The sequence below is a fragment of the Chionomys nivalis genome, chromosome 2 (assembly GCF_950005125.1).
Source record: "Chionomys nivalis chromosome 2, mChiNiv1.1, whole genome shotgun sequence".
NCBI lineage: Eukaryota > Metazoa > Chordata > Mammalia > Rodentia > Cricetidae > Chionomys > Chionomys nivalis.
The window spans coordinates 121,795,795-121,822,961 of record NC_080087.1 but is presented as its reverse complement, the minus strand read 5'-3'; the positions used below and the strand labels follow the sequence as shown (position 1 = coordinate 121,822,961).

At 46.1% G+C, this 27,167-nt stretch overlaps 1 protein-coding gene across 1 annotated transcript; it reads left to right on the top strand.

Annotated features, from left to right (window-relative positions):
* Positions 1 to 285: 285 nt before the first annotated feature.
* On the top strand, positions 286 to 26,918 carry Plcd4 (phospholipase C delta 4). The gene is made up of 18 exons (XM_057762677.1): positions 286 to 719; positions 3,838 to 3,932; positions 4,068 to 4,226; positions 5,654 to 5,882; positions 7,230 to 7,359; positions 8,744 to 8,975; positions 13,702 to 13,903; positions 15,541 to 15,685; positions 16,914 to 17,066; positions 20,916 to 21,110; positions 22,790 to 22,885; positions 23,010 to 23,166; positions 23,700 to 23,816; positions 24,385 to 24,557; positions 25,342 to 25,477; positions 25,920 to 26,069; positions 26,148 to 26,258; positions 26,781 to 26,918. The coding sequence occupies exons 2-17, from the start codon at positions 3,911 to 3,913 to the stop codon at positions 26,255 to 26,257; spliced, it is 2,406 nt and encodes an 801-aa protein (XP_057618660.1). The 5' UTR covers positions 286 to 719; positions 3,838 to 3,910; the 3' UTR covers position 26,258; positions 26,781 to 26,918.
* The last annotated feature ends 249 nt before the right edge of the window (positions 26,919 to 27,167 follow it).

Here is a 27,167-nt window from a genome sequence, read left to right as displayed (position 1 = left end):
TGGCCTACAGACATACACACAGACAGAATATTGTATGCATAATAAATAAATATTTTAAAAAAAAACACCTGATCTCTTCCCTTCTCCCTGCCTTGCCCTGTTCCTGTATCTTTACACACTTAGACTGATTGCCCTGCAAGACAGGATGCAGAAACAGAGGAGCAAGCTGGCAGAAAGAGGCGCTGTGGAAAGCAGCCAGAGGAAATGAGGGCAATGACAGTGGTATTCCACACAGACGCTGGCCAGAATGAAAAGCCGAGATTCTCAAAGCTGCAATAGACGGCCTTGGGTTTCACTTCGAGAGCAATTGCGGGATTGGGGTCAATCAGTAAGGGGTACCGGTAGGGAGGCAACAAGATAAAAAACAGCCAGGCTCCTTCTCCCTGGAGATGTGTTGCCTGTCAACCTCAATCCATTCCCTTAATCCTTTTCTGCCTCCCCACCCCCACAACTCCTCACGTTGACCAGTGTCCTGGGCCTTTAAGAGTTAGATCGGCTGGACTGAGGAAAGCGCTCCCACCTCTCCTCAGCTTACTCCTTCTCCTTGGCTGTAACTCTGCCAGTCAGGGCAGCAAACTGCAGTTGAAGACTGCAGTCAAGGTAGAAGCAGTCAAGTGCAAAGAAGAGGAGCCGAGCTGAGCCTTCCCGTTCTCCGCGGAGAGCACTGCAGAGCTCCGGAGGCGTTGCTCGCAGACAGGATCGCTACTATCTTACCCGCGGTAAGGGCCCTGAGCTCTAACCACCCAGCCTCTCTCCACGCCTGCCTGAGTCCTAACTTAGCGCTACAGGTGCATACCTATCTTGATTAGGTTAAACTAGGCTCCTTCTTTCACCCTGCGGCTCTACCGGGCTCTCTCCCTCCTCCTGGTTCCCTTCTATTTATCCTCTGACTCTGAGTTTTGTTTGTTTGCTCTGGTTTCCCGAGACAGGGTTTCTCTGGGTAGCCCTGGCTAGAGCTCATTCTGTAGACCAGGCTGGCCTCGAACTCAGAGATCCGACTGCCTCTATCTCCCTCATGCTGGGATTAAAGGCGTGCGCTGCTACCACTGCCAGGCTTAAACAGTTTTATTTCCGCCTGTATCAGTCACATTTATTATTATTTTGTTTTTGTTTTTCGAGACAGGGTTTCTCTGTAGTTTTGGAGCCTGTAGACCTGGCTGGTCTTGAACTCACAGTGATCCTCCTGCCTCTGCCTCCCCAGTGCTAGGTGGCGTGCACCACCACCGCCCGGCTTCAATCACCCTTTTATAGAGAAAACTCTTATCTGTCCAGGGCCATGAGTGCTGATGCTAGCCACTTCTCGGAAGTAATAGGAGAAGAGACAGAATAAGAGTAGCTACTCATCAATAAAGATATATTAATAGACTGTTGAGGGTTAACAAATGAGGACTGTCCAAAACCCACGAGGTATCAGAACTCCTGGCAGTAGGGAGATAATTTTAAGACATCCTTGGAAAGAGACAGGATTTGAGTTCTGTGCTTTGTTCCTTGCCTGTTTAATGAGCCAGGGCAAGTTCTTGGTACGCCAGCCTGCTGTGTGCTATGGGACTTGAGGCCGCAGACAGCTGCTGGATCTGTAATGGGGGAACTTAGGGCTTCCCAGACTTGCCTTTGTACCAGGAGTGCTTGTTAAGATGCCCACTAAATATCCTCACACCGCATCCTTGGAAATTTTGATCTGGCAAATTCTAAGAGACTCTTCAGGAGATAGTGATCTCGGCTCAAGTCTATGTGCTGTGAGAGCCTTTAAGTTCTAACATTCTAAGGGCTGTGACCTGTGACCAGCACCATCCTACCTGCTTTATCTGAACCAGGTTAGCCATAACCCCTAGGAACTAGATAAAATAGTTCTCTTCCTTCCTGCCCCTCAGAAAGACATTTGAGATACCCTAAATCTTACTGTAATGTTATTGGCATATATGTTGACACTTCCGAACTCCAACGCTGCCTGGAGGTAGAGGATCAAATCTTGCTTGCTCTGTAATCCTGGGCCATTAGTACTAGGAAAGTTTGTGTCTTTATTACAGAGGTTATTATCTGTATCTTCAAAGATTCCAAATAGATGTATATGTGTTACTCTCTCTTCTCTCTCTCTGAACGCAGGCTGCCCTCAGACTTCCTATGTAGCCAAGGATAACCTTGAACACCTGATTCTTCCACTTCTGACTTCCCAAGTGTTAAGATTCCCATCGTGTCTAGCTGGCCCAATCTCTCTTACTTTGAGATTTTATCCTCTGTGTCCTTACTGGTGCCCCCTCTCCCAAACCCCTTGTGTCTTCTCACCCCACTGCACCTGCATCCATTGTAACCGTCCTCCTTTCAGACACCAGCGGGAACACCAAGCCCTAGAACATTTAGGTTCTAACACATTCTTAGGGCACTTTGTTGAGTCAGTCTCCTAGGATACAGGGAAAAGTGAGACTGAGAGGAGGGGCATGTTACTGAGTGTCCAAACCAACGTGTTCTCTCTTCTGGACGATAGATTCAAAATCCGTAAAGGAGTTGAGAATCGGAGCTATTGGGAGTTAGTGGAGATAAAGGAGGGGAATGGCAGGAAAAGGTGATGGGGGAAAGGATGAGGAGAAGGGCAAGAAGAGAACACAAAAAGCGTGACTTGAGTGCACAGAGAGGATTGTGAGAGAGAAAGGAGTGAGCTAGGAAGAAAGGAAAAGAAAGAGGTCAGGCATGGAATAATGGGAAAGTCAAGAAAATGGGAAGAAAAAGAACTTGTTTGGTGGGCTGTAGGGGACCCAGACGGTGATGGAGAGGAGAGAGATCACCAGTGTCCTCCACTGATTCCTGGCCTTCCTTCAGCCTGCCTTCTGGAGGAGGCTCTTTCTAAGGGAGGCGTTGGTGAGCTCTGCACTGGTCCTAGATAGATCTGCTTTCTACTGCAGTTGTACTGACTCTGGCAGGACGGCCAGTCTTCCTGGCCTCCAGTTTCCTCCATGAAGCTCAGGTCTCACGTGCTGTGGTTGAGGTGCTGCTGGCATTCTCTTGACCATACATCACATAGCGACAAGTTAAAACCATCGCTCTGGAATGGTTGGATGGGGGAAAAGGCAAAGTGGTTTTCCAAGGCTGGTTTGGGAAACTGTTCTGGCTCCTGGGCTCTGTTCTCAGGCTTCCCATGTTCCAGGACATGTAAGGCTCCTGGACACAGGAACAGAGAAGGTAATTCTGTCTTCTTCAAAGCCCAAGGCCCACAAGGTGGAAGCTGACATTTAGAGGAAGGACTGACTGTCTTTTAGGTGATGCTGGGCATGGTGATTCCCATCTGTGACCCCAGCATTCCATGGGTGGGAACAAGATGATCAGGAGTTCAAGACCTGTCTTTGGCTACATGAGACTCTGCTCAAAGAAAGAACAAATAAAAGATTTTGCCCTAGCTTTTTAGAAATTTGACACAATATAGATGAGAATGTAGACAGGGCTCCAGGAAGGAAAAAGCTGGGATAATCCTACCTGAAGGAGAGACAGCTAGGGTGTGGACAGATTCAAGGTTCTGATAACTGTTGGCTACAAGAAGGTAGACCCTAATAATGAGAACACGGGGAATGAGCAAGGTGTGGAGTAACGTTACCTACTGAGTGTAGGTAGCAAGAGAGTGGTTTGGAACATGTCCTGCTTTAGCCCTCCCTGGAGATAGCCATGGGAACTAGCTAACAAAGATATCTTAAATTCTAATCTGTGCATGAATTGAGACAGGCTTCTTCACCTAGCTAAGCCTCAGAGTCAGCAAATGCAGAAGTACAGATAGCTACAGACTAGATGAAGTACCTAATATGTGCCATTAAGGAAACCCTGAGTTCCTTCTTTTGTTCTTTTAATCTCTAGGACTCACCCAAAGCCCTTGGCTCCTCCTTGTTCCTTTAAGTGACTCTGGCACCAGCTGGTGGAGCAGTGGGTGATGGCATCTCAGATTCAAGACCGTGAGTACCCCTGCAGGAGGATAGGTCTTGAGGGCAAGCCTGGGGAATGAAGGAGGTTAGACACTGCTTACAGAGCTCCTCTGAGCCCTCCAGCCTCTTGGCTGGCTAAGTGAGCCCCTGCTTTCCCTGGCTCAGGACTGACCACTGATCAGGACCTGCTGCTGATGCAAGAAGGCATGATGATGCGCAAGGTGAGGACCAGATTCTGGAAGAAGCTAAGATTCTTCAAACTTCAGAATGATGGCATGACAGTCTGGCACGCACGGCAAGCCGATGACGTCACCAAGCCCACTTGTGAGTGACCTTAATAGCTGTGTGTGGGTATATGGGTGGAAAGGTATCTGAGGAACCCAGAAGTTTGAGGGCAGGGGGAGGACCAGGATCCTGTGATAGTGGTCTCTTGTGCAAGCCCACTTGTGTGGCTCTATACAAGATGACAAACCAGCCTGTAATGAGGATTAAATTAGTTATTACACATAGGAGGCTTAGAAGAGCCGTGGCATGTGATAAGTCTCTATAAATAATAGGTTATTTATTATGGTCATGACTGTGATCACACTGTCTAGATTAATACCCTGGCTCTGCCACTCTCGTGGTAAGTAGCTTTGGACAAATTGAACTCAGGTTTCTCATCTACAAAATGAGGGTTAACCTGCACCTACCTGTAAATTATAGAGACTCGATGAGCTAACGTATGAAACACCCAGCATGAGATCTGAAACCTGGGCAAAGTTCATAAATGTTAGCCATTGCAGTATTTCAGAGTGAAGTTCATAATTGTTAGCCATTGCAGTATTTCAGGGTGAAGTTCATAAATGTTAGCCATTGCAGTATTTCAGGGTGAAGTTCATAAATGTTAGCCATTGCAGTATTTCAGAGTGAAGTTCATAATTGTTAGCCATTGCAGTATTTCAGGGTGAAGTTCATAAATGTTAGCCATTGCAGTATTTCAGAGTGAAGTTCATAAATGTTAGCCATTGCAGTATTTCAGGGTGAAGTTCATAATTGTTAGCCATTGCAGTATTTCAGGGTGAAGTTCATAAATGTTAGCCATTGCAGTATTTCAGGGTGAAGTTCATAAATGTTAGCCATTGCAGTATTTCAGGGTGAAGTTCATAATTGTTAGCCATTGCAGTATTTCAGAGCATAAAGCGCATCCCAATAGACCAGCTCTTATACCCGTAAACACTTGATCGCAGAATAAGCAGTCTGCTTAGAGACATATCAATAGTCACAAACCATACCACCCCAAGCTGAGGTAAGGAATGGAGGAATTTCTCTGGCTCCCTTCTATGCACCTTGAAAGAAGAAACCTTCAAACCTGAAACATAGGCATCCGCTATACTCTTTGATGTAGCTATTCTACAGATATATTTGTCCTCCTCACTAGTTCTGTAGGAAGCACTGTGACCTGCGGTAAGTGGGGACCATCCACTATTTAAGATGTGGACACTGAGAGGTTAAGTTTGGCTCTTCACACTTCTCACTGACTGGGAGTCAGGTCTTGCCAGGTCTAGCTGAACCTCTTTGCTGAGCTGATTAAGAAAACGCTGACTCATGCCAACTCCTGAATCACTGGGTCTCCGTCACCCTGTCCACATGTCCCTGGGATTCGGCCCTCAGAAGCTCAGGTTTCTCCTCTCTGTGTCTCATAGAGAAAGGAGTTCTGGTCACCATCCCTCATCCCCTTTCCTCAGGGCTCACACCTGTTTCTTTGACAGTTTCAATCTCTGATGTGGAGACAATACGTAAGGGCCATGATTCCGAGTTACTGCGCAATCTAATAGAAGAGTTCCCCCTGGAGCAAGGCTTCACCATTGTCTTTCATGGTCGCCGCCCCAACCTGGACCTAGTAGCCAGCAGTGTTGAAGAGGCCCAGATTTGGATGCGAGGACTCCAGCTGTTGGTGGATCTTGTTGCCAGCATGGACCACCAGGAGCAACTGGACCAGTATCAACCAGATGGAGTTAGGGTGTGGGCAGGGGCTCCTGAAGGAGCCAGATGCTACTGACCCGGGGAAGATGGGGAGGGGTGCAGAGACAGGAAAGCCAGAGGATTCAGGTGGAGTAGAGCTGATGATTCTGAAAGAGAAATGAGCGGCTGCCAGTCAGAATCTGGGAATAAGAGTCCAGGCTAGGAGGGAGGCCAGCAAAAGGAGGAAAAGGAGCAAGCGAGGTGCTGCTTCTATAAGCGGAACAGACACACCCCAGTGGCGTTCACTACCCAGGTGCGGGAAGCAACTCCTAGAGGGTGCCATGGTGCAGGCTCCCTAAGATTCCTGACTGAAGCCAGTGAGGTGACTCAGCCGGTGAAGGTGCTTGCCCCCAACCCTGACAGCCTGAATCCAATCCCTGGAGCCCACGGAGTGGGAGGACTGACTTCCAGTCCTCTGATACCCCTGACCTCAACACACAGTGGCTTACTGACCCATCCTTCAATAGATGGAAAAGCAGTTCCAAGATTGTCCATTACTTCATGTAAACATTCACTTGGCACCAATTAGCCAGGCTAGCCACCATTATGCTTAGTTTTAGGAACATCAAGATTAATGAGACCACATTTATTACTTTACTTAGTGGAGAGAATCAATTCGTGTAAATAATTTAAGTATTAGAGGACTATTTGAGTCTACGTAAGAGCGTTCTAAGAAAGTGCCAGGGGAGCAGTAGCATGTGAGTTGAGTCCTTACAGTTTGGACTGGACATGTAGCTCTGTTGGCAGAGTGCTTGCCGAGCATGCAAGAAGCGCTGGGATCAATCCCAACGCCGAATACCCTGGGCATGGTAACTGGTGCAGGTAATTCCAATACCCAGGAGATAGAAGCAGAAGAATCAGAAGGCCAAAGTAACCCTTGACTATATGTGACCCTGTCAAAGAAAGAAAAAAAAGCAGCATAATTCAAACCTGAAGAAAGAGGAAGGGAAGGCACTCCTGTCTGAGGGGGTGGTGTTGCTGAGACTGGTGAAAGTACAAAGGCAGACTCACAGAGAAGGCTGGGCTGGACTGGGCTGGGCCAGATCAGGTCACAAGGGTCAGGGCATCTTCGCTTCTATGTCAGAATTTAGGTTTCTTTCTGTAGACCATGGGGAGGTGAGTCCCTGCAGGCGCCTGAGTCATACAATGACAAGACAGATTTATGCTGGGGAGGGGTTATTCTAGCAGCCACGTAGAGAATGGATTGGCTCGGGAGGGAGACTGGCAGCAAAGACAGGAGAGGTGTCAGTGGATGAACACACACACACACACACACACACACACACACACACACACGGGACTTTTGCCTTGACTCGGAGCTGGATGGGTGAGTGAGTGGTTCCAGCGAGGGGACAGGAACCAGGACGGCAGGATGAGTTTCGGAGAAGCCCAGCGGCTGCTGCTTCTGATGAACGTGGAAATGGATCAAGACTACGCCCTCCGTCTTTTTCAGGTATGTTTGCTGGGGGGGATTTGCAGGAGACAGCCAGACATGTTTTCATTGGTCAGAAAGTCCCTGACCCTGCTCAGCCGCCAGCACTCATTTGTTGAATCCTTGCTGTGTCTCTGTTACCATAATCAGCTCAATGGGACTGTGTGGGAAATGATGCTGCCCCCTGCCCCCACCTCCCGTCTTGTTGGGAGGATGAATCATAATCGTGTCGGGCACTGGTGGCACACACCTTTAATCCCAGCACTCTCAGGCAGCCTGGTCTACAGAGCAAGTTCCAGGGCAGACAGAACTATTACACAGAGAAACCCTGTTTTAAAAAACCAAAAACCAAAACAACAAAAAAACCAAACAACCAAAAAACACAAAACAAAACAACAAAACCAGTATGTTAATGTATTGGAGTCGAGTGGTGGCGCAGCCTTTAAACCCACCACTTGGGAGACAGAGGTAGGTGGAGCTCTAAATTCAAAACCAGCCTGGTGTACAGAGAGTTCCAGGACAGCCAGGGCTACATAGAGAGACCCTGTCTCAACAAAACAAAACAAAAATCCCTATACATTATTATTGGACTTCCTATTCATAAGCAGAGTGTCACAGGTGCCCACTACAAAGTTCCATCTGCAAGCCAGGAAGTGGTGGCGCACCCCTTCAATCCCAGCACTTGGGAAGCAGAGGCAGGCAGATTTCTGTGAGTTCAAGGCCAGCCTGGTCTAGGAGAGCTTCCTGGAACTCTGACTCCTTAGCTACTGGGAAACCCTGTCTTGAAAACCAAACAAACAAACAAACAAAGCAAAACAAAAAATTCCATCTGCAATGTGACTAAAGAGGAGGTGACAGATTCTGACTAGTTGTTGCTGTTTGCTTGTTTTGAGTCAGGGCCAAATATAGCCCAACTGACCTCAAACTCACTGTCAAACTCCTGATCCTAAATTGGGATTAAAGGCACGTATCATTGCTCCCAGTTCTTGTCTAACCATTCAAGGACCTTTGAGAGATATAACCTTTCTGGTTAAAAATTATCCCTCCAGCAAATTATAGGGCTAAAACCTTGTCTTTTATTTCCTGGAGTGACTTGTATGAAATGTCAGGAGTTTGTGAGATTTTTATAAACACATGCTAAGATGCCCCTTTCACAGTATAGTAAAGTGCTTGCCATGTAAGAATAGGAGAGTAGGACTCAAGTTCTACCCTGGCATCTGTGTAAAAGGTCAGGCATGGAGTGTGTGTCAGGGAGTACCCCCGAGAGAGAGAGAGAGAGAGAGAGAGAGAGAGAGAGAGAGAGAGAGAGATTGAGTCCTGAAGCTTGCTGGCCATAACCCTACAGGACAAAGGAGCATACCATTTCCCAGTGTTTATCCATTCCCTGTTAAATCTTCTCTTGCAGACAGCAGATGTGTCCCGGTCTGATACTCTAGAAGGGGAAGAATTTGTACATTTCTATAAGGCACTGACTAAGCGTACTGAGGTTGAGCAACTATTCGAGCACTTTTCATCAGATGGGCAGAAGCTGACCCTGCTGGAATTTGTGGATTTCCTTAGAGAGGATCAGAAAGAAAAAGAACATGCCCCCGACCTTGCTCTGGAACTCATTGACCGCTATGAACCTTCAGAGAATGGTAAGGACACCTGGGTGTATACATGCTGAATATAGAGAATGGGGGGTGGGGGGTGGGGCTTAAAAAAAGAAAGACCCAGAGACAAAGTCTTCTAATGTAGGGAAGGCTGAGTCTACCCCTCTCCTGGCCTCCTTTCCAATCATCTCACTGGACCACTCTGCTGAAGTAGAGCAGCCATTCCCTGGCAGGTAAGACAGAAACAGTTTTTCATCTCCGAAGAGGAAGCGAGTCCGAGTCTCCTTTCCTTCCCCATGTTCCCATTCCACATCTTCTGGCATTCGGAAAATTCCTCACCACACTAACTTTGCCCTCAGTGGAGGAAGGAAACACGGCTCCCTCACTATGGCCTCTTCTCTTGCAGTGATTCTTTTGCCCCACGCCCCACGTTTCACTGTTGCTGTGCTTTTAAGTGTTAGCTTCCTGATTATTCCAGGAAGTTCTCTAAGGTCATCTTGCTTAAGTCCTTAAGCTCCTGAATCAGGAACCTAGCTAGTCAGCCTAGGCCTGGGGCAGGGATGAGGCCAAGTATCTGGCTTTGGTCAGGCACAGCGAAAACGTGCCTTCTCTATCACTAAGCTTTCCCCTCCTTTGCCCTTAGAGAACTCACTTCCCCGCCCCACTCTCATGGGCGTGTGAGAAGTGGATATCAATAGTAAAGCATCCACAAAACACATTGACACTCTACCTAGTTCAGTCCTCACCGCAGCTTTGTAAAGTGGAAATGACCGATCCATTGGGATTTCACTGAGCAACCCGCAATGTGCCAGCATCTCTGCACTCGGGGCTTGTCCTAGCCTTCTGATAAAATAGGCTCTATTATTAAGTCAGTTTTAGAAATAGTAAAACAGAGATTTTCAAATCTTCAAAGACTCAAACGGGGAGCGGGAGAGGTGGCTCCACAGGTGAGAATGTGGGCTGTGCAGGCCTGAGGACCTGAGTTCAGACCCTAGCACCATGTGAAAGGCCAGCATGGTGACAGGTGTGTCCGTAACCTCAGAGCGGCGGGCGGGCGGAGGGCAGAGATGCGGTCACCAGGGTTTGCTAGCTCTCAGCCTAGTTTCAGGTTCAGTGAGAAACCCTATCTCAATGGTAAAGGGACATGGACCTCCTCTCTGGACACCACACACACACACACACACACTTGTATACATACACACTTATACCACACTCATACACAAACACAATAAAATACAAATAAAAGAGATTAAACAACTTTCTAAAAGCTAGCAGCTAATGAGAATGGAACTGGAATCCAGACCAGATCATCCTCCAGGTAGTCTCTCTTGAAAATATAGAGGAGGATGATTGGGGTGGCCAAGTGATCCAGGGTTTATGGGCCGCAACTTTAACGCCCACTCGTTCATTCTTTCGCTCGTTCATTCATTCGCTCGTTCATTCATTCACCACTTTAGCGAATTCTTTTATTTATTTTGAGACGGTTTCTCTGTGTAGCCCTGGCTGTCCTGGGACTTGCTCTGTAGACCAGGCTAGCCTTGAACTCAGAGATCCACCTGCCTCTGCCTCTCTGAGTGCTGAGATTAAAGCCATGCGCTACCACCACCCAATGAGAAATTATTTTTTTTAATATTTATTTATTATGTATACAATATTCTGTCTGTGTGTATGCCTGCAGGCCAGAAGAGGACACCAGACCCCATTATAGATGGTTGTGAGCCACCATGTGGTTGCTGGGAATTGAACTCAGGACCTTTGGAAGAGCAGGCATTGCTCTTAACCTCTGAGCCATCTCTCCAGCCCCCAATGAGAAATTCTTATTGAGTATAATGTGCCAGGCCTACGCCAAGCACCATAGAGACAATAATGCCTAGACCAGACAGGAACACTGCCCTCCTGGAACTCAGAGTCCAACAATGTGTTAGAGTATCAGTGATTTATGGGTGTACTCAGAGAAGAATAGGAACTCTAAGGCAAAATCTTTTGATCTAAACAAAAATATTTTGTCTTCCCCCCAAAAAACTCTAAACAAAATCTTTTTGTAAGTTTGAAATAGGATTTAAAGCTGGGTGTGATGGTGCATGCCTTTAATCTCAGCACTTTGGAGGCAGAGGCTAGTGGATCTCTGAGTTCAAGGCCAGCCTGTTCTACCTAGTAAGTTCCCGGACAGACAGGACTACACAGTGAAACCCTGTCTTCTCTAAAAACAAAATAAACAAAGGCAAGTGTGTACAACCATGCTAGCCAGGAAATAAGACTGAAGACGTCTGAAGAAAAAAAACGTGCTTCTGTTTCAGAGCAGGATCAACGGCACCAATTACATTTGTCATGGCTTGAGTGTGCCCCTAACACATACATGCTAAGAACTGAATTCTCACCAGTGCATCGTGTTGAGAAGTGGGGCCTTCAGCTGAAACTTCCTACCCAAATTCCTGTCATTCTTCACTCTATAATTTGTCAAACCTATATCTAGGAAGCTGGTCATGAACACTGGGGTTCCTGCCAGCCAAGTCTCTCTGAAGCTAAGTTATACTCAGTGCAAGGCATCTGGTTCAGATTTCAGATCCTTCACTTAAAATAGCCGTGTGACGTAAGGCAAGCTATCTAACTTGCCGTAGTAGCTGTATTGCATACTGACCTCACTGTGTTAGTTAGCTGCCATACATAATGTCCTTGTATGGAGCAAGTGCCCGGTAACTGCTAGTCACTGTTGGTACTGCATGAAGTCCATACTAAGAAAAGTGAGGTGCATTGAAGGAATCAAAGGGCCATTTCCTCAGCAAGACTATAGCCTAAGGAGAAGTTCACATGTCCCCCTAAATACTACAGGTCATAGCACTGGGCATATAGCTGCATAGCCCAAGGAAGAAAGCATAGACACTTTGGCCAGGTTGCTAATAACTTTTCTAGGTATATCCTTAGGCCTTAGAATGAGATTCTGTGCTATCTTTTATGATAACTGTGAACTCCAAGGACTATGTACATTTAAGTGGGTCAAAATCAACTAAAATTATAAAATTACTGCCTCAGGCACACAAGCCATATTTCAAATGTTCATGGACCATGTATCTAGTGCCACTGTGTCCAACAACACAGAATAGAGCATTCTCATGGTTGTGGACCGTGTATCTAGGGCCGCTGTGTCCAACAATGCAGAGTAGAGCTTTCTCATGTGGACCATTCTGTTGGATAACACTGAACTAGAATGTTTGGTCTGTTAGGTTTTTTTATTTTTTATTTTTTTAGTTTTTCGAGACAGGGTTTCTCTGTAGCTTTGGAGCCTGTCCTGGAACTAGCTCTTATAGACCAGGTTGGCCTTGAACTCAAAGATCCGCCTGCCTCTGTCTTCCAAGTGCTGGGATTAAAGGTGTGCACCACCACCACCTGGCAGTCTGTTAGTTTTTTAAGACATGACTTCATGATGTGGCCAAGGCTTTGAACTCAAAGTCAATATCCCATGGCCTCTTCCTCATAAGTGATGTGATTATAGGTGTGCACCACCAGGTCCTGACAAAATATTTTTTATTGATATAAATAGAGACAATTTATTTAGAAAAGAAAATCACTCAGAAAAATTAAGGTGGGGACTGACAAGATGACTCAGTGGACAAGATGCTTGCTGCTTAGCCTGTTGACCTGAGTTAGAGCCCAGGGACCCACATGGTGGAAGAAGAGAAGCCATGCTTGCAGGTTGTCCTCTGACTTTCACAACTGTGCCATAACAGTGCGCCCTTACACACACATCACAGCAGTGCGCCCTTACACATACATCACAGCAGTGCACCCTTACACACACATCACAGCAATGCACCCTTACACACACATCACAGCAATGCACCCTTACACACATCACAGCAATGCACCCTTACACACACGTCATAGCAATGCACCCTTACACACATATTGCACACATCATAGCAATGCACCCTTACACACACGTCATAGCAATGCATCCCTTACACACACATCATAGCAATGCACCCTTATATCACACACGTCATAGCAATGCATCCCTTACACACACATCACAGCAATGCACCCTTACACACATATCGCACACATCATAGCAATGCACCCTTTACACACATGTCATAGCAATGCATCCCTTACACACACATCATAGCAATGCACCCCTTACACACACATCATAGCAATGCACCCCTTACACACACATCATAGCAGTGCACCCTTACACACACATCATCACACACATACACAAAGAAAGTAATAAATGTAAAGAGAGAGAGCATGACAGCATGCAAGTGGGGGCAGGAGAGCATGTTCCAGGCATTGTGGCACACGCCTTTAAGCCAAAGCACATAAGAGAGGCAGAAGGATCTCTATGTGGTCATTTTTAGTTTTCTTTGTTTCCAAGACTGGATCTCACTATGTAACTCTGACTGTGCTGAAACTCATTATGTAGACCAGGCTGGTCTAAAACTCAGAGATCCCCTGCCTCTGTCTCCTGAGTGCCAAAATGAAAAGTGTGTGCCATCACACCTGGATCTATGTGTGTTTGGAGCTAGCCTTGTCTACATAGAGAGTTCTAAGCCAGCTAGGGCTACATAGTGAGAACCTGTTTTTTAGAAAAGGAAAAAAAGAAAAAGAAAAGGCTAGATAGCTGGGAAAGGTCTGTTTTAAGGCACAACATGTGGCAAATTTGGGATCTGCAGACTGGGAATCAGCATCTGAGGGGTGGGACCCCATGGAGGGGGACCAGGGAAGAGGCTTATGGGTGTCTCCCTGGTGTGGCCCGCATTCCACACTCTAGGCAGATTGCTGCACGCACTGAGCAAGGACGGCTTCCTCAGATATCTCTGCTCGAAGGACGGGAACATCTTCAACCCAGACTGCCTCCCTGTCTACCAGGATATGACTCAGCCTCTGAACCACTACTATATCAACTCCTCTCACAACACCTATCTACTGAGGGACCAGCTTTGTGGCCAGAGCAGCGTGGAAGGATACATTCGGTACAGTGGCAGTATCATGAGGTGGACTATCTGTGGGACTAAGGGGATAACAGGGACTGAGATAGAGAGAGCTTAGGGACCTCAGCTCCCTGGGTACCTGAGAGACTTGGAGAACATCTTGGCTATTAGCAGAATGGTAATGAAATCCTACAGATAAACGGAATTCTTCTCTGTTGCAAGCTAGGATATTCTGAGAATTCAGGGGTCCTAGTATTTTTTTTTTTTTTTGAGCTAGTAAATAGAATTCTTTAAAGCAGTGGTTCTCAACCTCCCTAACGCTGCAATCCTTTAATACAGCTCCTCATGTCTTGGTAACCCCAACCATAAAATTATTTTCATTGCTAGGTGGTAGCAGCGTACGCTTTTAATCCCAGCACTTGGGAGGCAGAGGCAGGCGGATCTCTGTGAGTTTGAAGTTAGTCTGGCCTACAAAGCGAGTTCCAGAACATGCCCCAAAGCTACAAAGAAACCCTGTCTTGAAAAAGAAAAAAATTATTTTCATTGTTACTTCATAACTGTAATTTTGCTACTGCTATGAATCATAGTATAAATATTTTTGGAGACAGAGGTTTGCCAAAGGGGTCGAGGCCCACAAGTTGAGAACCACTGCTTTAAAGGAAAGACAGTGGGATGTAGAGTTAAAAAACATAAGCTTGGGGCTGGAGAGATGGCTCAGTGGTTAAGAGCATTGACTGCTCTTCCAGAGGTCCTGAGTTCGATTCCCGGCAACCACAGGGTGGCTCACAATCATCTGTAATGAGATCTGGTGCCCTCTTCTGGAGTGCAAGCATACATGCAGACAGAATACTCTATACATGATAAATAAAACTTAAAAAAAAAAAAAAAAAACTCATATAAAAAACCAAACCAGCCGGGCGGTGGTGGCGCACGCCTTTAATCCCAGCACTTGGGAGGCAGAGGCAGGTGGATCTCTGTGAGTTCGAGACCAGCCTGGTCTACAGAGCTAGTTCCAGGACAGGCTCCAAAACCACAGAGAAACCCTGTCTCATAAAAAAAAAAAAAAAAAAAAAAAAAAAAAACCAAACCAAAAAAAACCCTTAAGCTCCAGAATCAGTTTACTTTAGGTCAAATTCTAGCTCGCTTGGTGTTCTGGGAGCTAACAAACCTTTCTATGTTTCTCTGTGAAATAGAGATGGATAACAGTGCCCATTCTGTCAGGATTCCTGTGAAAACCGAAGGGCTCAATCTGTGAGCCAGTAGTTTAGAAGTGGTAGTTGCCGTTGTTGTGACTAATCAAGACAAGACTGAAGTCAAGGCAACTGAGTGACCGGGTGGCTTGAAGGATACAAGGACTTGTAGCTCAGCAAAGCATCTATGAGGCCCTGTGTTTAATCCTATTGGAGAGAGAGGTGCATGCCTACAATCCCAGCAGAAGTGAAGGTTGTAAATTCCAGGCTGGTTGCTAAAAGAGCCCGTTTCAAACATCAGTGGGGGGTGGATTTCCTAGGCGTTTGAATGATCCAGGTGCTATCTTGGGACACATCCAGAACAGTGAAAATATTAGGAAGTAACATGTAATAATTTGCTGGGGAGGATTATGAACTGGGGCTAGGTGACTCCCTAGATAGACCACACCTTGACCTTTTCCTGCCTCTGGGGGTTTGGGGTTCTTGCAGGGCCTTGAAGCGGGGGTGCCGCTGTGTGGAGGTGGATGTATGGGATGGACCTGGAGGGGAGCCCATTGTTTACCACGGACATACCTTGACCTCTCGCATCCTGTTCAAAGATGTTGTGGCGACACTGGCACAATATGCCTTCCAGGTAGTGACCCAGGTTGGGAACAGCACTTCAAAACAAAACAAAGCACCACAGAGAAACCCTGTCTCGAAAAACCAAAAAACAAAACAAAACAAACAAACAAACAAACAAAAAGCCGCAAGAAGGTCTGAGGGAAATATGACTGACTTGGTCTGGTGAGGGTGGAGGTTTTGAGACAGGGTTTCTCTGTGGTTTTGGAGCCTGTGCCTGGAACTAGCTCTTGTAGACCAGGCTAGTCTCGAACTCCCAGAGATCCACCTGCCTCTGCCTCCCAAGGGCTGGGATTAAAGGCGTGTGCCACCACCGCCCGGCTGTTTCTTTTTTTTATTATTTTATTTTTACAAGACAATTTTACTGTGTAGACTTGGTTGTCCTTGAACTCACTCTCTGGACCAGGCTGGCCTCGAATTCATGGAGATCCGCCTTCCTCTGCCTTCAGAGTGCTGAGATTAAAGGCATGTGCCACCACTACCCAGCCAATAAAAGAAGTTTGTTTTTTTTTTAAAAAAACAACAACAACAAACAAAAATGCGGGCTGCAGAGATGGCTCAGTGGTTAAGAGCATTGCCTGCTCTTCCAAAGGTCCTGAGTTCAATTCCCAGCAACCACATGGTGGCTCACAACCATATGTAATGAGGTCTGGTGCCCTCTTCTAGCCTGCAGGCATACAAGCAGACAGAATACTGTATACATAATAAATAAATAAATATTTTAAAAAATGCTAAAGCATGAGACAAATATTAAAGGATTACTATGACTCAGTGTTGGATATGTTACTAGTAATTAGTATTCATACAGGTAATCACTAGTTCCTAGTAACTACTTTTAAATTTTTCTATTATCTATATAGGGGAGGATGGATAGGGGAGCAGACAGTGGTGAGTTGGGCTGGGGGACAATAGGGATCTAAGGATGAGAGGGTAACGTGAGCTCATAACTAGGGGAATAGCCTGTCATTCACACTGAGACTGAAAACTCAAAAGGCCTCAGAAGGACTTGGATCAGATTTGGTATTGTTACAAGATTTGAGGTCTCATAAGTGACCCTTAGGTGTGGGTATGTCCCAAGCAGTGAACCTGAGATCTATCAAGTTCTCACAGAGCCCTGTAATGGGGTTGGGGGAGTTTAGCAATCAGTATACTCATAAATGGGGGCCTAGAAACACAAGATTTGGAGTGGGGGCTTATAGGATCTTATAATTCTGAAGGCACCATGCCCTTTTCTCTGCCAGTTCTCAGACTACCCCCTCATCCTGTCTCTGGAGAACCACTGCACCTGGGATCAGCAGCATACCTTGGCACAACATCTGACTGAGATCCTGGGAGAGCACCTGCTGAGTACCACCATAGATGGAGTGCTGATGGATAAGCTGCCCTCTCCAGAGGTAGGGACCCTTGGCCAGCCAGGCGCAACTGTGGCTTTCACAGTCCCTCACTATGGCTCCTACATTCCTCTTGTCCCCTTCTATCTTCACAAGGGCTATCTTGATTTCAAGATACCTATAGATAAGTTTTGTTTTGTTTTGAAACAAGAATTCATGTAGCCAAGGCTGACTTTCAACTCCTGATCCCTCCTTTCTTCACCTCCCAAGTACAGGAATTACAGGCATGCACTACCGTGTTTAGTTTCTGTGGTTCTGGGGATCAAGCCTAGGGCATTGTGCATGCTGGGCAATCACTGTGCTAACTAAGCTCCATCCCTAGTTATTTGATAGTTTTTGATAATTTATAATTTGTACAGACTTTACAAGCAATATTGAGCATGGAAATTCTCCCCCATTATGATCCCAAACACATTTTTTTTAAAAAAAAATAAGTTATTTATTTTTATAGACATTGGCGTGCTTCCTGCAAGTATGTCTATATGTGGAAATCAGGTGCCCTGAAACAGGAGTTCCAGACAGCTGTGAGCTGCTATGTGGATGCAGGAATTGAACCCAGGTCCTCTGGAAGAGTAGCCATTGCTCTTAACCACTGAGCCATCTCTCCAGCCCCCAAACACTTTCATGGCAGTATATATCAATAGATTTTTTTCAAGTATTACATTTATTTGTTTGTTTGTTTGTTTGTTTTGAGGCAGGAGATGGTGATGGTGCATGTGCTATGGCAAAACACGAGTGTGGAGGCCAATAGGAGTCAGTTCTCTCCGTCTACCACACAGGCCTCGGAGATCAAACTCGCATCGCCAGGCTTTTGGCAGGTGCTCTACTTGCTGAGCGTCTTGCTGGCCCCAGTGGAATTATTTTTACTATTCCCTAAACTTCCCTCATGCTACACACACGTCGTACTATTGAGCTACTTCCAGCCACAGCCACTTCCTCCTCTTCCTTATCTTTCTCTTCCTCCTTTCCCTCCTTGAGACGGGTTCTCAAGAAGCCCTGGCTGGTCTCAGACTTGTTCTATGTAGCTGAGGATGCCCTTTCTTTGAACCTCTGTTTTTTCTGCCTCCACCTCCCGAGTACTACTATTACAGGCATGTGCCACATACCCCATTTGTGATATGCTGGAGCTCAAACCCAGAGCTTTGTCTACAACAAGGAAGCACTCTGCCAAGCAAATCACATTTTCAGCACCATCAATAGATTTTTTTTATAAATTTATTTATTTATTATGTATACAATATTCTGTCTGTGTGTATGCCTACATGCCAGAAGAGAGCACCAGACCTCATTACAGATGGTTGTGAGCCACCATGTGGTTGCTGGGAATTGAACTCAGGACCTTTGGAAGAGCAGGCAATGCTCTTAACCGCTGAGCCATCTCTTCAGGCCCCATCATCAATAGATTTTTTTAAGCTTAATAAACATATATATGTACATTAGAAAAACTATGAATGAGATTACTGCCCATATTTTCTTATTTCATATCATAAGTATATTTTCATGAATATCTTTTCCTCTTTTTTGTTTTTTTGAAACAGGGTTTCTTAGTATAGCCTGGCTGTCTTGGAACTCACTCTGCAGATCAGGATGGCCTCAAACTCAGAGATCTGCCTACTTCTTCCTCCCAAGTTCTGGGATTAAAAGTATGAGTGACCACTGCTCAGCTTTTTCTTTTTTCTTTTTCAGAGACAGGGTCTCATGTAGCTGAGGCTGCTTTTGAACCCTTGATCCTCCTGCCTCTACCTCCTGAGTGCTGGGATGATGATGGGTATGTACCAGCTCACCAGGTTTAGATACTATTTGAACCCAGAGCCTTGTGCATATTAGGAAAGCACTCTACGCACTAAATTACATCCCCAGCCCCTTATCTTTTCCTCTTTTTCCTTTTCCTTTTTTAAATTTTAATTTATATTTTTATGTTTTTTCAGGGCAGGGTTTCTCTGTATATCTTTGACTGTCCTTGAACTTACAGAGATCTGTCCTCCTTTGCCTCTTAAAGTTGTGCACTACCTTCCTTTGTCCTGGAACAAGCTCTGTAGACCAGGCTAGCCTTGATAGAGACCTGCCAGCCTCAACCTCCCAAGGCTGGGATTAAAGGTATGCACCATTGGAGCTGGAGAGATGACTCAGAATTTGAGTACTGGCTGCTCTTCCAGAGGTCCTGAGTTCAATTCCCAGTAACCACATGGTGGCTCACAACCATCTGTAGTCGATCTGGTGCCCTCTTGTGGTGGGCATGTGTACATGCAGGCAGAACGCCACTATGTATATATACTTAATAATTATATATATAAAAAAATACTACTGCCCAGGTGGTATAAGAGCTTTTTTTCTTTTCTTTTTAATAGCTCTTCATTGTGCTGTTCTATGCCAGTGCCATGTAGGACTAATTTATTCAGTTACACATTTAGGAGACACTTAGATTGTTAATTTTCATCCTGTCCATACATTTTGTCTATTTCTTCTTTTTTTTGTTTTTGTTTTTAAATATGTATTTATTATGTATACAATATTCTGTCTGTGTCTGCCTGCAGGTCAGAAGAGGGCACCAGATCTCATTTCAGATGGTTGTGAGCCACCATGTGGTTGCTGGGGATTGAACTCAGGACCTTTGGAAGAGCAGGCAATGCTCTTAACCGCTGAGCCATCTCTCCAGCCCCTGTTTTTGTTTTTTGTTTTTGTTTTGTTTTGTTTTTTCAAGACAGGGTTTCTCTGTGGTTTTGGAGCCTGTCCTAGAACTAGCTCTTGTAGACCAGGCTGGTCTCGAACTCACAGAGATCCACCTGCCTCTGCCTCCCAAGTGCTGGGATTAAAGGCGTGCGCCACCACCACTGGGCTCTTCTTTTGAATTTCTGGGTTAAAGCATTTGTATTCGAGGTACATTGGTGGTGATACTGTGATGTGCACAACTGCCAACTGCCAGCCAAAGAGTTTACATTCTAGCCAGAGGTGGTAATTCCAGCACTCAGGAGATGGAAGCAGGGGTATCAGGAGTTCAAAGCCAGTTTCTAGCTGGGCGGTGGTGGCACACGCCTTTAATCCCAGCCCTTGGGAGGCAGAGGCAGGCGGATCTCTGTGAGTTCGAGACCAGCCTGGTCTACAAGAGCTAGTTCCAGGACAGGCTCCAAAACCACAGAGAAACCCTGTCTCGAAAAACCAAAAAAAAGAAAAAGAAAAAGAAAGCCAGTTTCTAGTCAGCCTGTGCTACATGAGACCCTTTCTCAACACACACACACACACACACACACACACACACGGAGGGGACAGATTGCATTTTGACAATTTTGATAATTATTGTTGAGTTTTTCTCCAGAAAAATTACCCAATTATACTCCGACCAACAGGACAGAAAAACCACAAACTACTCCATAGTGAGATGGTTCATAATGGAAAACAGTGAAAAAAAGGGCTTCTTGTTGTTGCTCTGAGTTTTTTGAGTGCTGGGATTACAGCATACACTAGCATGCTTGACATGTTTTAGCACAGAGTCCTGGGTGCCTCCTTCAGAGTGCTGGAACTGCAGGCTTGAGGGACTACCTCCTGATTCTATGCTTTCTAAAGGTTCTTCCATGATAAGACTATTCAAAAAACACTCTTTCCATACTCCTCTATGCTTTGTATAGGTATTAACCTAAGGGAGTTTTCAGTGTGTGAAATGCGAGGACCTAGTGATTGTTTTTATAAGTTTGTTTGAGAATAATTATCTTTCTACCATATGTATGGAGGAATCAAACCCTCTGGGAAACTTCTGACAGCTCACTCCCTTCGGCGTTTGAGATGGTAAGACCTCCACAATCTTCAGGAGGGGCTTGAGCAGATAAGTAGACAGGTCTCTTTATTTTTGTTCCCTAGCAGCTTCGAGGGAAGGTCTTGCTGAAAGGAAGGAAGTTAAGCACAATTGAGGCGGATATTGAGGATATTGATGAAGAGGAAGAACTGGAGGACGATCAGGAGTCGGAGCTGGATGCAGACCCCTACCCTGAGTTGGATGCTCTGCTTCAGCCTGAGTCCCAGGAGTTGACCTCTGGGAACAAGCACATTAAGAAGGTGAATCAGGACTAGTTCTTTGTAATGGCATTTAGTCTGCATGCATCACAAACCAAGGGCCAGTTTCTGAAGAGTCTAGAGTCAGGCAGGGTGGAAACCCAAGGAGAACAATAGTCTTTCCTCTCAATGAAAGAGTCCTAAAAGTACATTTGTAGCATCATTGTGTGTTGTATCATCTACAGCATCATTGTGTGTTGTATCATCTACACATCATTATGCATTATACATCGCCATCTACACAGCTATTGCTATGGCGCTCCAACTTCTTGGATCATGAAATCTTAGACAAAGCTTCTTATTCAAAATGGATAAATGTAGAACCATTCTAGTTGAAGCCCTCACTTGGCTGTCTCTGGGGTCCAAGTGTCATGGGGTGGTTCAAGCCTGACGGGTAGGTAGGTGAGTTCAAGAAAGAAGACAAGGAAGGCAGGGAGAGATGAAGGACCTAAGTGACTCTGGACACAACTCTGTTCTTCACAAAATCTTGGTTTATTTTTATCTATTTATTTATTTTATTTTATTTTTTGTTTTTTTTTCGAGACAGGGTTTCTCTGTAGCTTTGGTGCCCATCCTGGAACTAGCTCTTGTAGACCAGGCTGGCCTCGAACTCACAGAGATCCTCCTGCCTCTGCCTCCCTAGTGTTGGGATTAAAGGCGTGCGCCACTACCACCCAGCCTTCACAAAATCTTAAAGGCAAATCTGAAGGCCACTGGTCAGTCTCTCCTGCTCTGTCTCTGTCTCTGTGTGTATGTAGCTATTTTATTGACTGAATAAGAAGTTACTGGGGCCGGGTGGTGGTGGCGCACGCCTTTAATCCCAGCACTTGGGAGGCAGAGGCAGGTGGATCTCTGTGAGTTCGAGACCAGCCTGGTCTACAAGAGCTAGTTCCAGGACGAGCTCCAAAACCACAGAGAAACCCTGTCTCGAAAAACCAAAAAAAAAAAAAAAAAAAAGTTACTGGACCATTGATAGCTGGACCTCAGTCTCAGCTATAATGGGATAAGTTAGAGAACATGTTTTGGAAAGGATACAGTTTGAGGAGGAGCTGGAAGTATCCAGATATAGGGAGGCCAAGTGAGGAAAGGTTCCCATTGGTGGGACCTCCGAGACCCAGGTGTGAAGCCCACATTTCTTTCTCTTGTGCAATTGCATGGCTTCCTCAGCTGACTTCTGACTTACCCTGTGCTGAGTATGTGTGTTTAAACCTGTTGTCAAGTGTAGGGATGACAATGGGAATTAGGAGATAAATTCAAAGATAATGCTCTGGGGTCCTCACCTTACAGGTGTGGATTTTGGGACCACCTGCATACTTTGATATAATCTGACTGGATTCATGTACTTTTTTTTTTTTTTTGAGGCAGTCTTGATGTGTATCCCTGGGTGACCTGAAACTCATTATCTAGACCAAGCTAGGCTCAAACTCATAGAGACCCATCTGCCTCTGTCTCTTGAGTGCTGGGATTAAAGGCGTGCACCATCATGCAAGGATCATGCATACATTTTGACCAAAAGTTATTGTTCATTTATTTTTAAGAGAGGTAGGGTGACTGATGCCTCTCTGTTTAAAAACAATAAAGACTGGTTACCCAAGTAGCACAGAGAAGACCTTCCAAACCCAGCGCTGAAACTGATCCGAGCAGTATATGCAGACTGCCTTTATTCCCATCCTCATCCCCAGGTTATGGCGTGTCCGGTGTCTTGTCTGCTTATCTGTGGTAACGTTTTGGCCCAGACTCCTAGTTACATTCCTGGGTCCTCTTTCTTGCCCAACCAGGTGAGGCAGGAGGGAGAATACAGTGGGAGGTACTGGGCAGAGGCTTAGGTTGGATGGCCACCAGCTTCGTCTCTCCAGATCACTCCAGGCTCAATACCATCTTCCTGCCCACTTTCTTTTCCAGGATTCTGCGACCATCTTGTGCCCAGACCTGTCTGCTCTGGTTGTCTACTTAAGGACTGTCCCCTTCTGCAGCTTCACTCATTCCAAAGAAAATTATTATATCTGTGATATTTCATCCTTCTCTGAGAGCAAGGCCAGGCACCTTGTCAAGGAGGCAGGTCAGGAGAAGTGGGATAGGTAGCTAGCTTCAGGTCTGGCAGGCAGGTAGGTAAGTCCCAAGAAACAGAAAAAGGAAGCAATAGAGAGCTAAAGGAACTTTTCAGATCAGGTAATGAGAAAAGTGGTTTTGTTTTAGAGATAGTCTCCCGTAACTTAGTCTGACCTCAAACTTGTTCTTTCATTGTGGATCACCTTGGACTTCTGATCCGCTTGTCTCTACTGCTCAAATTCTAGGATTACCCTGTATACCATCATTTCCAGTTTGTGCAGTGCTGGGATACAAACCCAGGGCTTTATGCCTGCTAGGCAAGCGCTTGACTAAGTTACATCCCTAAGTAATGAAGGAAAAGATTTGTGAATAGTGGACACAAAGCTCTCGGGAGGGAAAATGTGGGGGAGGTGGTCAGCTTCCTAGAGCCAGCCTCAGATTTCAACAAGAGCAAAGTAAGCTGAAAGGGTCCTTGGGGCCAGGGAAGGGAAAGACCTACCTCAGAGACAGAACTTCCATCCTCTTCCCTGTACCTTTTTACAGGCAACGAGTTTGTACAGCACAATGCCAGGCAGTTATGCCGTGTGTACCCCAGTGCTTTGAGGACGGATTCATCAAACTTTCACCCCCAGGAACTCTGGAATGCAGGCTGTCATATGGGTGAGGAGGTAGCAGGGACTGGGAGGAAGGGAGTGGAGGATCAGCTGATGGGAAGTAAATTCTCTAGTGGAAACAGGGCTGGGGGATGTTTTAAAGGAGCGCTGGGGTAAGAAAGGTTGAGAAAAATGGTGCTATTGGAGTGTTTCCAGCAGGCAATGACTGAGAATCATACTCTGCTCTATAGCCTAAGCTGGTTTCAAACCTTGTCCTCCTTCCTCAGTCTTCCAAGTGTGATACCCAGTTCCAGCTGGCATCCTTACCTACTGTCCTCTTATTTCCCTGAAAGAGGGGCTAGAAGGCCAAAGAGGATATATATATGCACACATGTAATACACATGCACCTTGGCGTGTGCATGTGTATGGGGTGAGGAGGGAAGGAGAGAGGAGGGAGTGGGGAAGGGGAAAGGAAGGGGAGAAACTGGGAATTGTAGCCCTGGCTGGCCTAGACCTTGCTGTGTAAATTAGGATGGTGTTATGGGAGTCCTCTTGCCCCTGCCTCCCGAGTTTACCTGTATCATCACACCCAGTCCCCAAGGTGACTTTTTCTTTTTTTTCTTGGTATTCTCAGTGGCAATGAATATGCAGACTCCAGGGAGTGCCATGGATATCTGTGATGGGTTCTTCCGCCAGAATGGTGGCTCTGGCTACGTGCTGAAGCCAGAATTCCTGTGTGATATGCAGAGTTCCTTCGATCCTGAGAGGCCCATTAGTCTTTATAAGGCCAAGCTCCTCTTAGTCCAGGTATGACAGAAACTGTTGGGAAGAACCTGGAATAGCTGGAATAGGAGTATGTGTGCCTATGACGGGGAGTTGTGCTGGCTCAAGTTGACAGGCGTGTAATTGGTTAAAAATTCTTTGCTAGGAGTGATAGCACACACCTTTAATCCTAGGCCTGAGCTACATACACAGTGAGACAGACTCAAATAAATGAATAAATAGCCATATAAAATAAATTTTTTTTTATTTTTTTTATTTTTCGAGATAGGGTTTCTCTGTAGCTTTGGAGCCTGTCCTGGAACTCGCTCTTGTAGACCAGGCTGGCCTCGAACTCATAGAGATCCGCCTGCCTCTGCCTCCCGAGTGCTGGGATTAAAGGCGTGCGCCACCACCACCCGGCTAAAATAAATTTTTTTCAGAAGAGGGAGGCTAGCCTGATTCAGTTGCAGACATCAGAGTCAACTGCCTAGTTTCAAATCACTTTTTAGTCATGTAACTTTAGGCAAGTTCTTTGTCACCTATGTAAACTCACCTGCATCACAGGGTTGTGAGGACTACATGTTAAAAGTGTTACAACCCCTGGTGCACACTCATGCTATAGAAGAGGCTGTTGTCATTGGTGTGCCTACTTTCAAGCCTCTTGACTCACTTAAAATCTCAGGTGGGAAACTAGAATATGCCATCTCTGCGGGGTTAGTTTTGCAAACTATGAAGTTATAGTGCCGTTCCTGTTTCCCCAAGGGTGAGGCTGGGAGAGGGAAGGCTGGGCTGAGCAGGGTCTCATGAAGTTCCAGTGCCCTGGTTGCAGGTCATCAGCGGCCAACAGCTCCCCAAAGTGGACAGCACCAAAGAGAAGTCCGTGGTGGATCCCCTGGTGAAGGTCGAGCTCTTTGGTGTCCCTGAAGACAACAGGCAGCAAGAAACCAGCTATGTGGAGAACAACGGTGAGACTGGGCATGGGAAGTGTGGGACCAGACTGCCAATTCCTCTCCAGCCTGTGTGAGCCTGCACTCTCGTTGAAGACAGTCCAGAAAATCCTGGCTCTTCCTTATAGGCTTGTGAATTGGGAAAAGTCCTTATGCTTTAAAAAAGATTTTTATTTATGTGTGTGTGTGTGCCACCTGTGTGTGTCCACAGAGGCCAAGAGGGCATCAGATCCCCTGTACTGGGTTACAGGCAGCTGTGACCCATCAGATGTAGGTTCTGGGAACTGAACTCAGGTCACTGGAAAAGGAGCAAGTGCTATTAACTGAGCCATTTTGTCTAGCCCCTGCTTCTGCGTGTTACACCTGAGTCGTCACTTGCAAAATACTGACTAGCAATCTAGATTAAATGAGAATTCTGGGAAAGCAACTAAGTATGGTCTAATTCCTATCTCCATTTCAGGTTTTAATCCATACTGGGGGCAGACATTCTGTTTCCGGGTCCAGGTGCCTGAACTTGCTATACTGCGTTTTGTGGTAAAGGATTATAACTGGACATCCCGGAATAAGTTTATTGGTCAATACACCCTGCCCTGGACCTGCGTGAAACAAGGTGAGGCAGTCCTTGGACTCCTGGCCAATATCCCAACGCTGGCTCCCTTCCTAACACAGTCCTTCTGCCCATTTCCAGGTTACCGACACATATCCTTGCTCTCCAGGGATGGCACGAGCCTCCACCCAGCTTCCATCTTTGTGTATACCTGCATGCGGGAAGACTTGGAGGAGGAGGAGGAATCCTGAGGTGGGTATTCCACAGCAAGAGTAGACAGACATCAAGGTACGAAAGTGCCTCGCCCTCGTCCCCTTTTCCCCTAAGACAGGGTCTCACTATGTAGCTCTGGCTGTCCTATAACTCACTATGTAGACCAGGCTGGCCTCAAACTCAAGAGATTCATCTACCTCTGCCTCCAGAATGCTGAGATTAAAGGCATGAGCTACTATCCCCAGTATACTTTGCCCTTCTTAAGCCAATCTAGGACTTTTTATGTGCATTGGTGTTTCTGACAGGTGTCTGGTCCCCTGAGTTACAGACAGTTGTAAGCTGCCATTTGGGTTCTGGGATTTGAACCTAGGTCCTCTGAAAGAGCAGTCAGTGCTCTTAATCATTGAGCCATCTCCCCAGCCGCCTAGGACCTGATCTTTCATCTAGTCTTTCCTGCCCTTTACTGTTGTGCACTCTGTACTGGAATTCCCTCCTTATTCTTGCCCTAGGCAAGACCCATCCTCAGATCTTCTGTTAATTTTTCCCATTATCTCTGACTAGAAACACAAGGAGGGACTCAAAGCAGAAAAATCTACAGAAGCATTATCCCCTCCAACCTACAAGTCTCTCAAAATCCAGAGCCAACAAACGGATCAATCAAGGATCAAGGCTCCCAAAGGTTGGGGAAGGATGCCTGACCCCAGAACTAGGAGAACAATACACAGCCCTGAGACCCCACTGGACTGCTGCTCCTTAGCTGGTCTAAATAGAGCTGCTCTGCCCAATCTGGCTCCTGTATGGTCTGTCATTGTTAGGCAAGAATGGGATGTATGGGGTGGGGGTGGGGCAGCATTTGGGTAATCAGGTGGTGATGTGGGAGAGTCTTCTGTTTTGTGTTGATTTCATTGGCTAATAAAGAAACTGCCTTGGAAGCAGGGCGATGGTGGC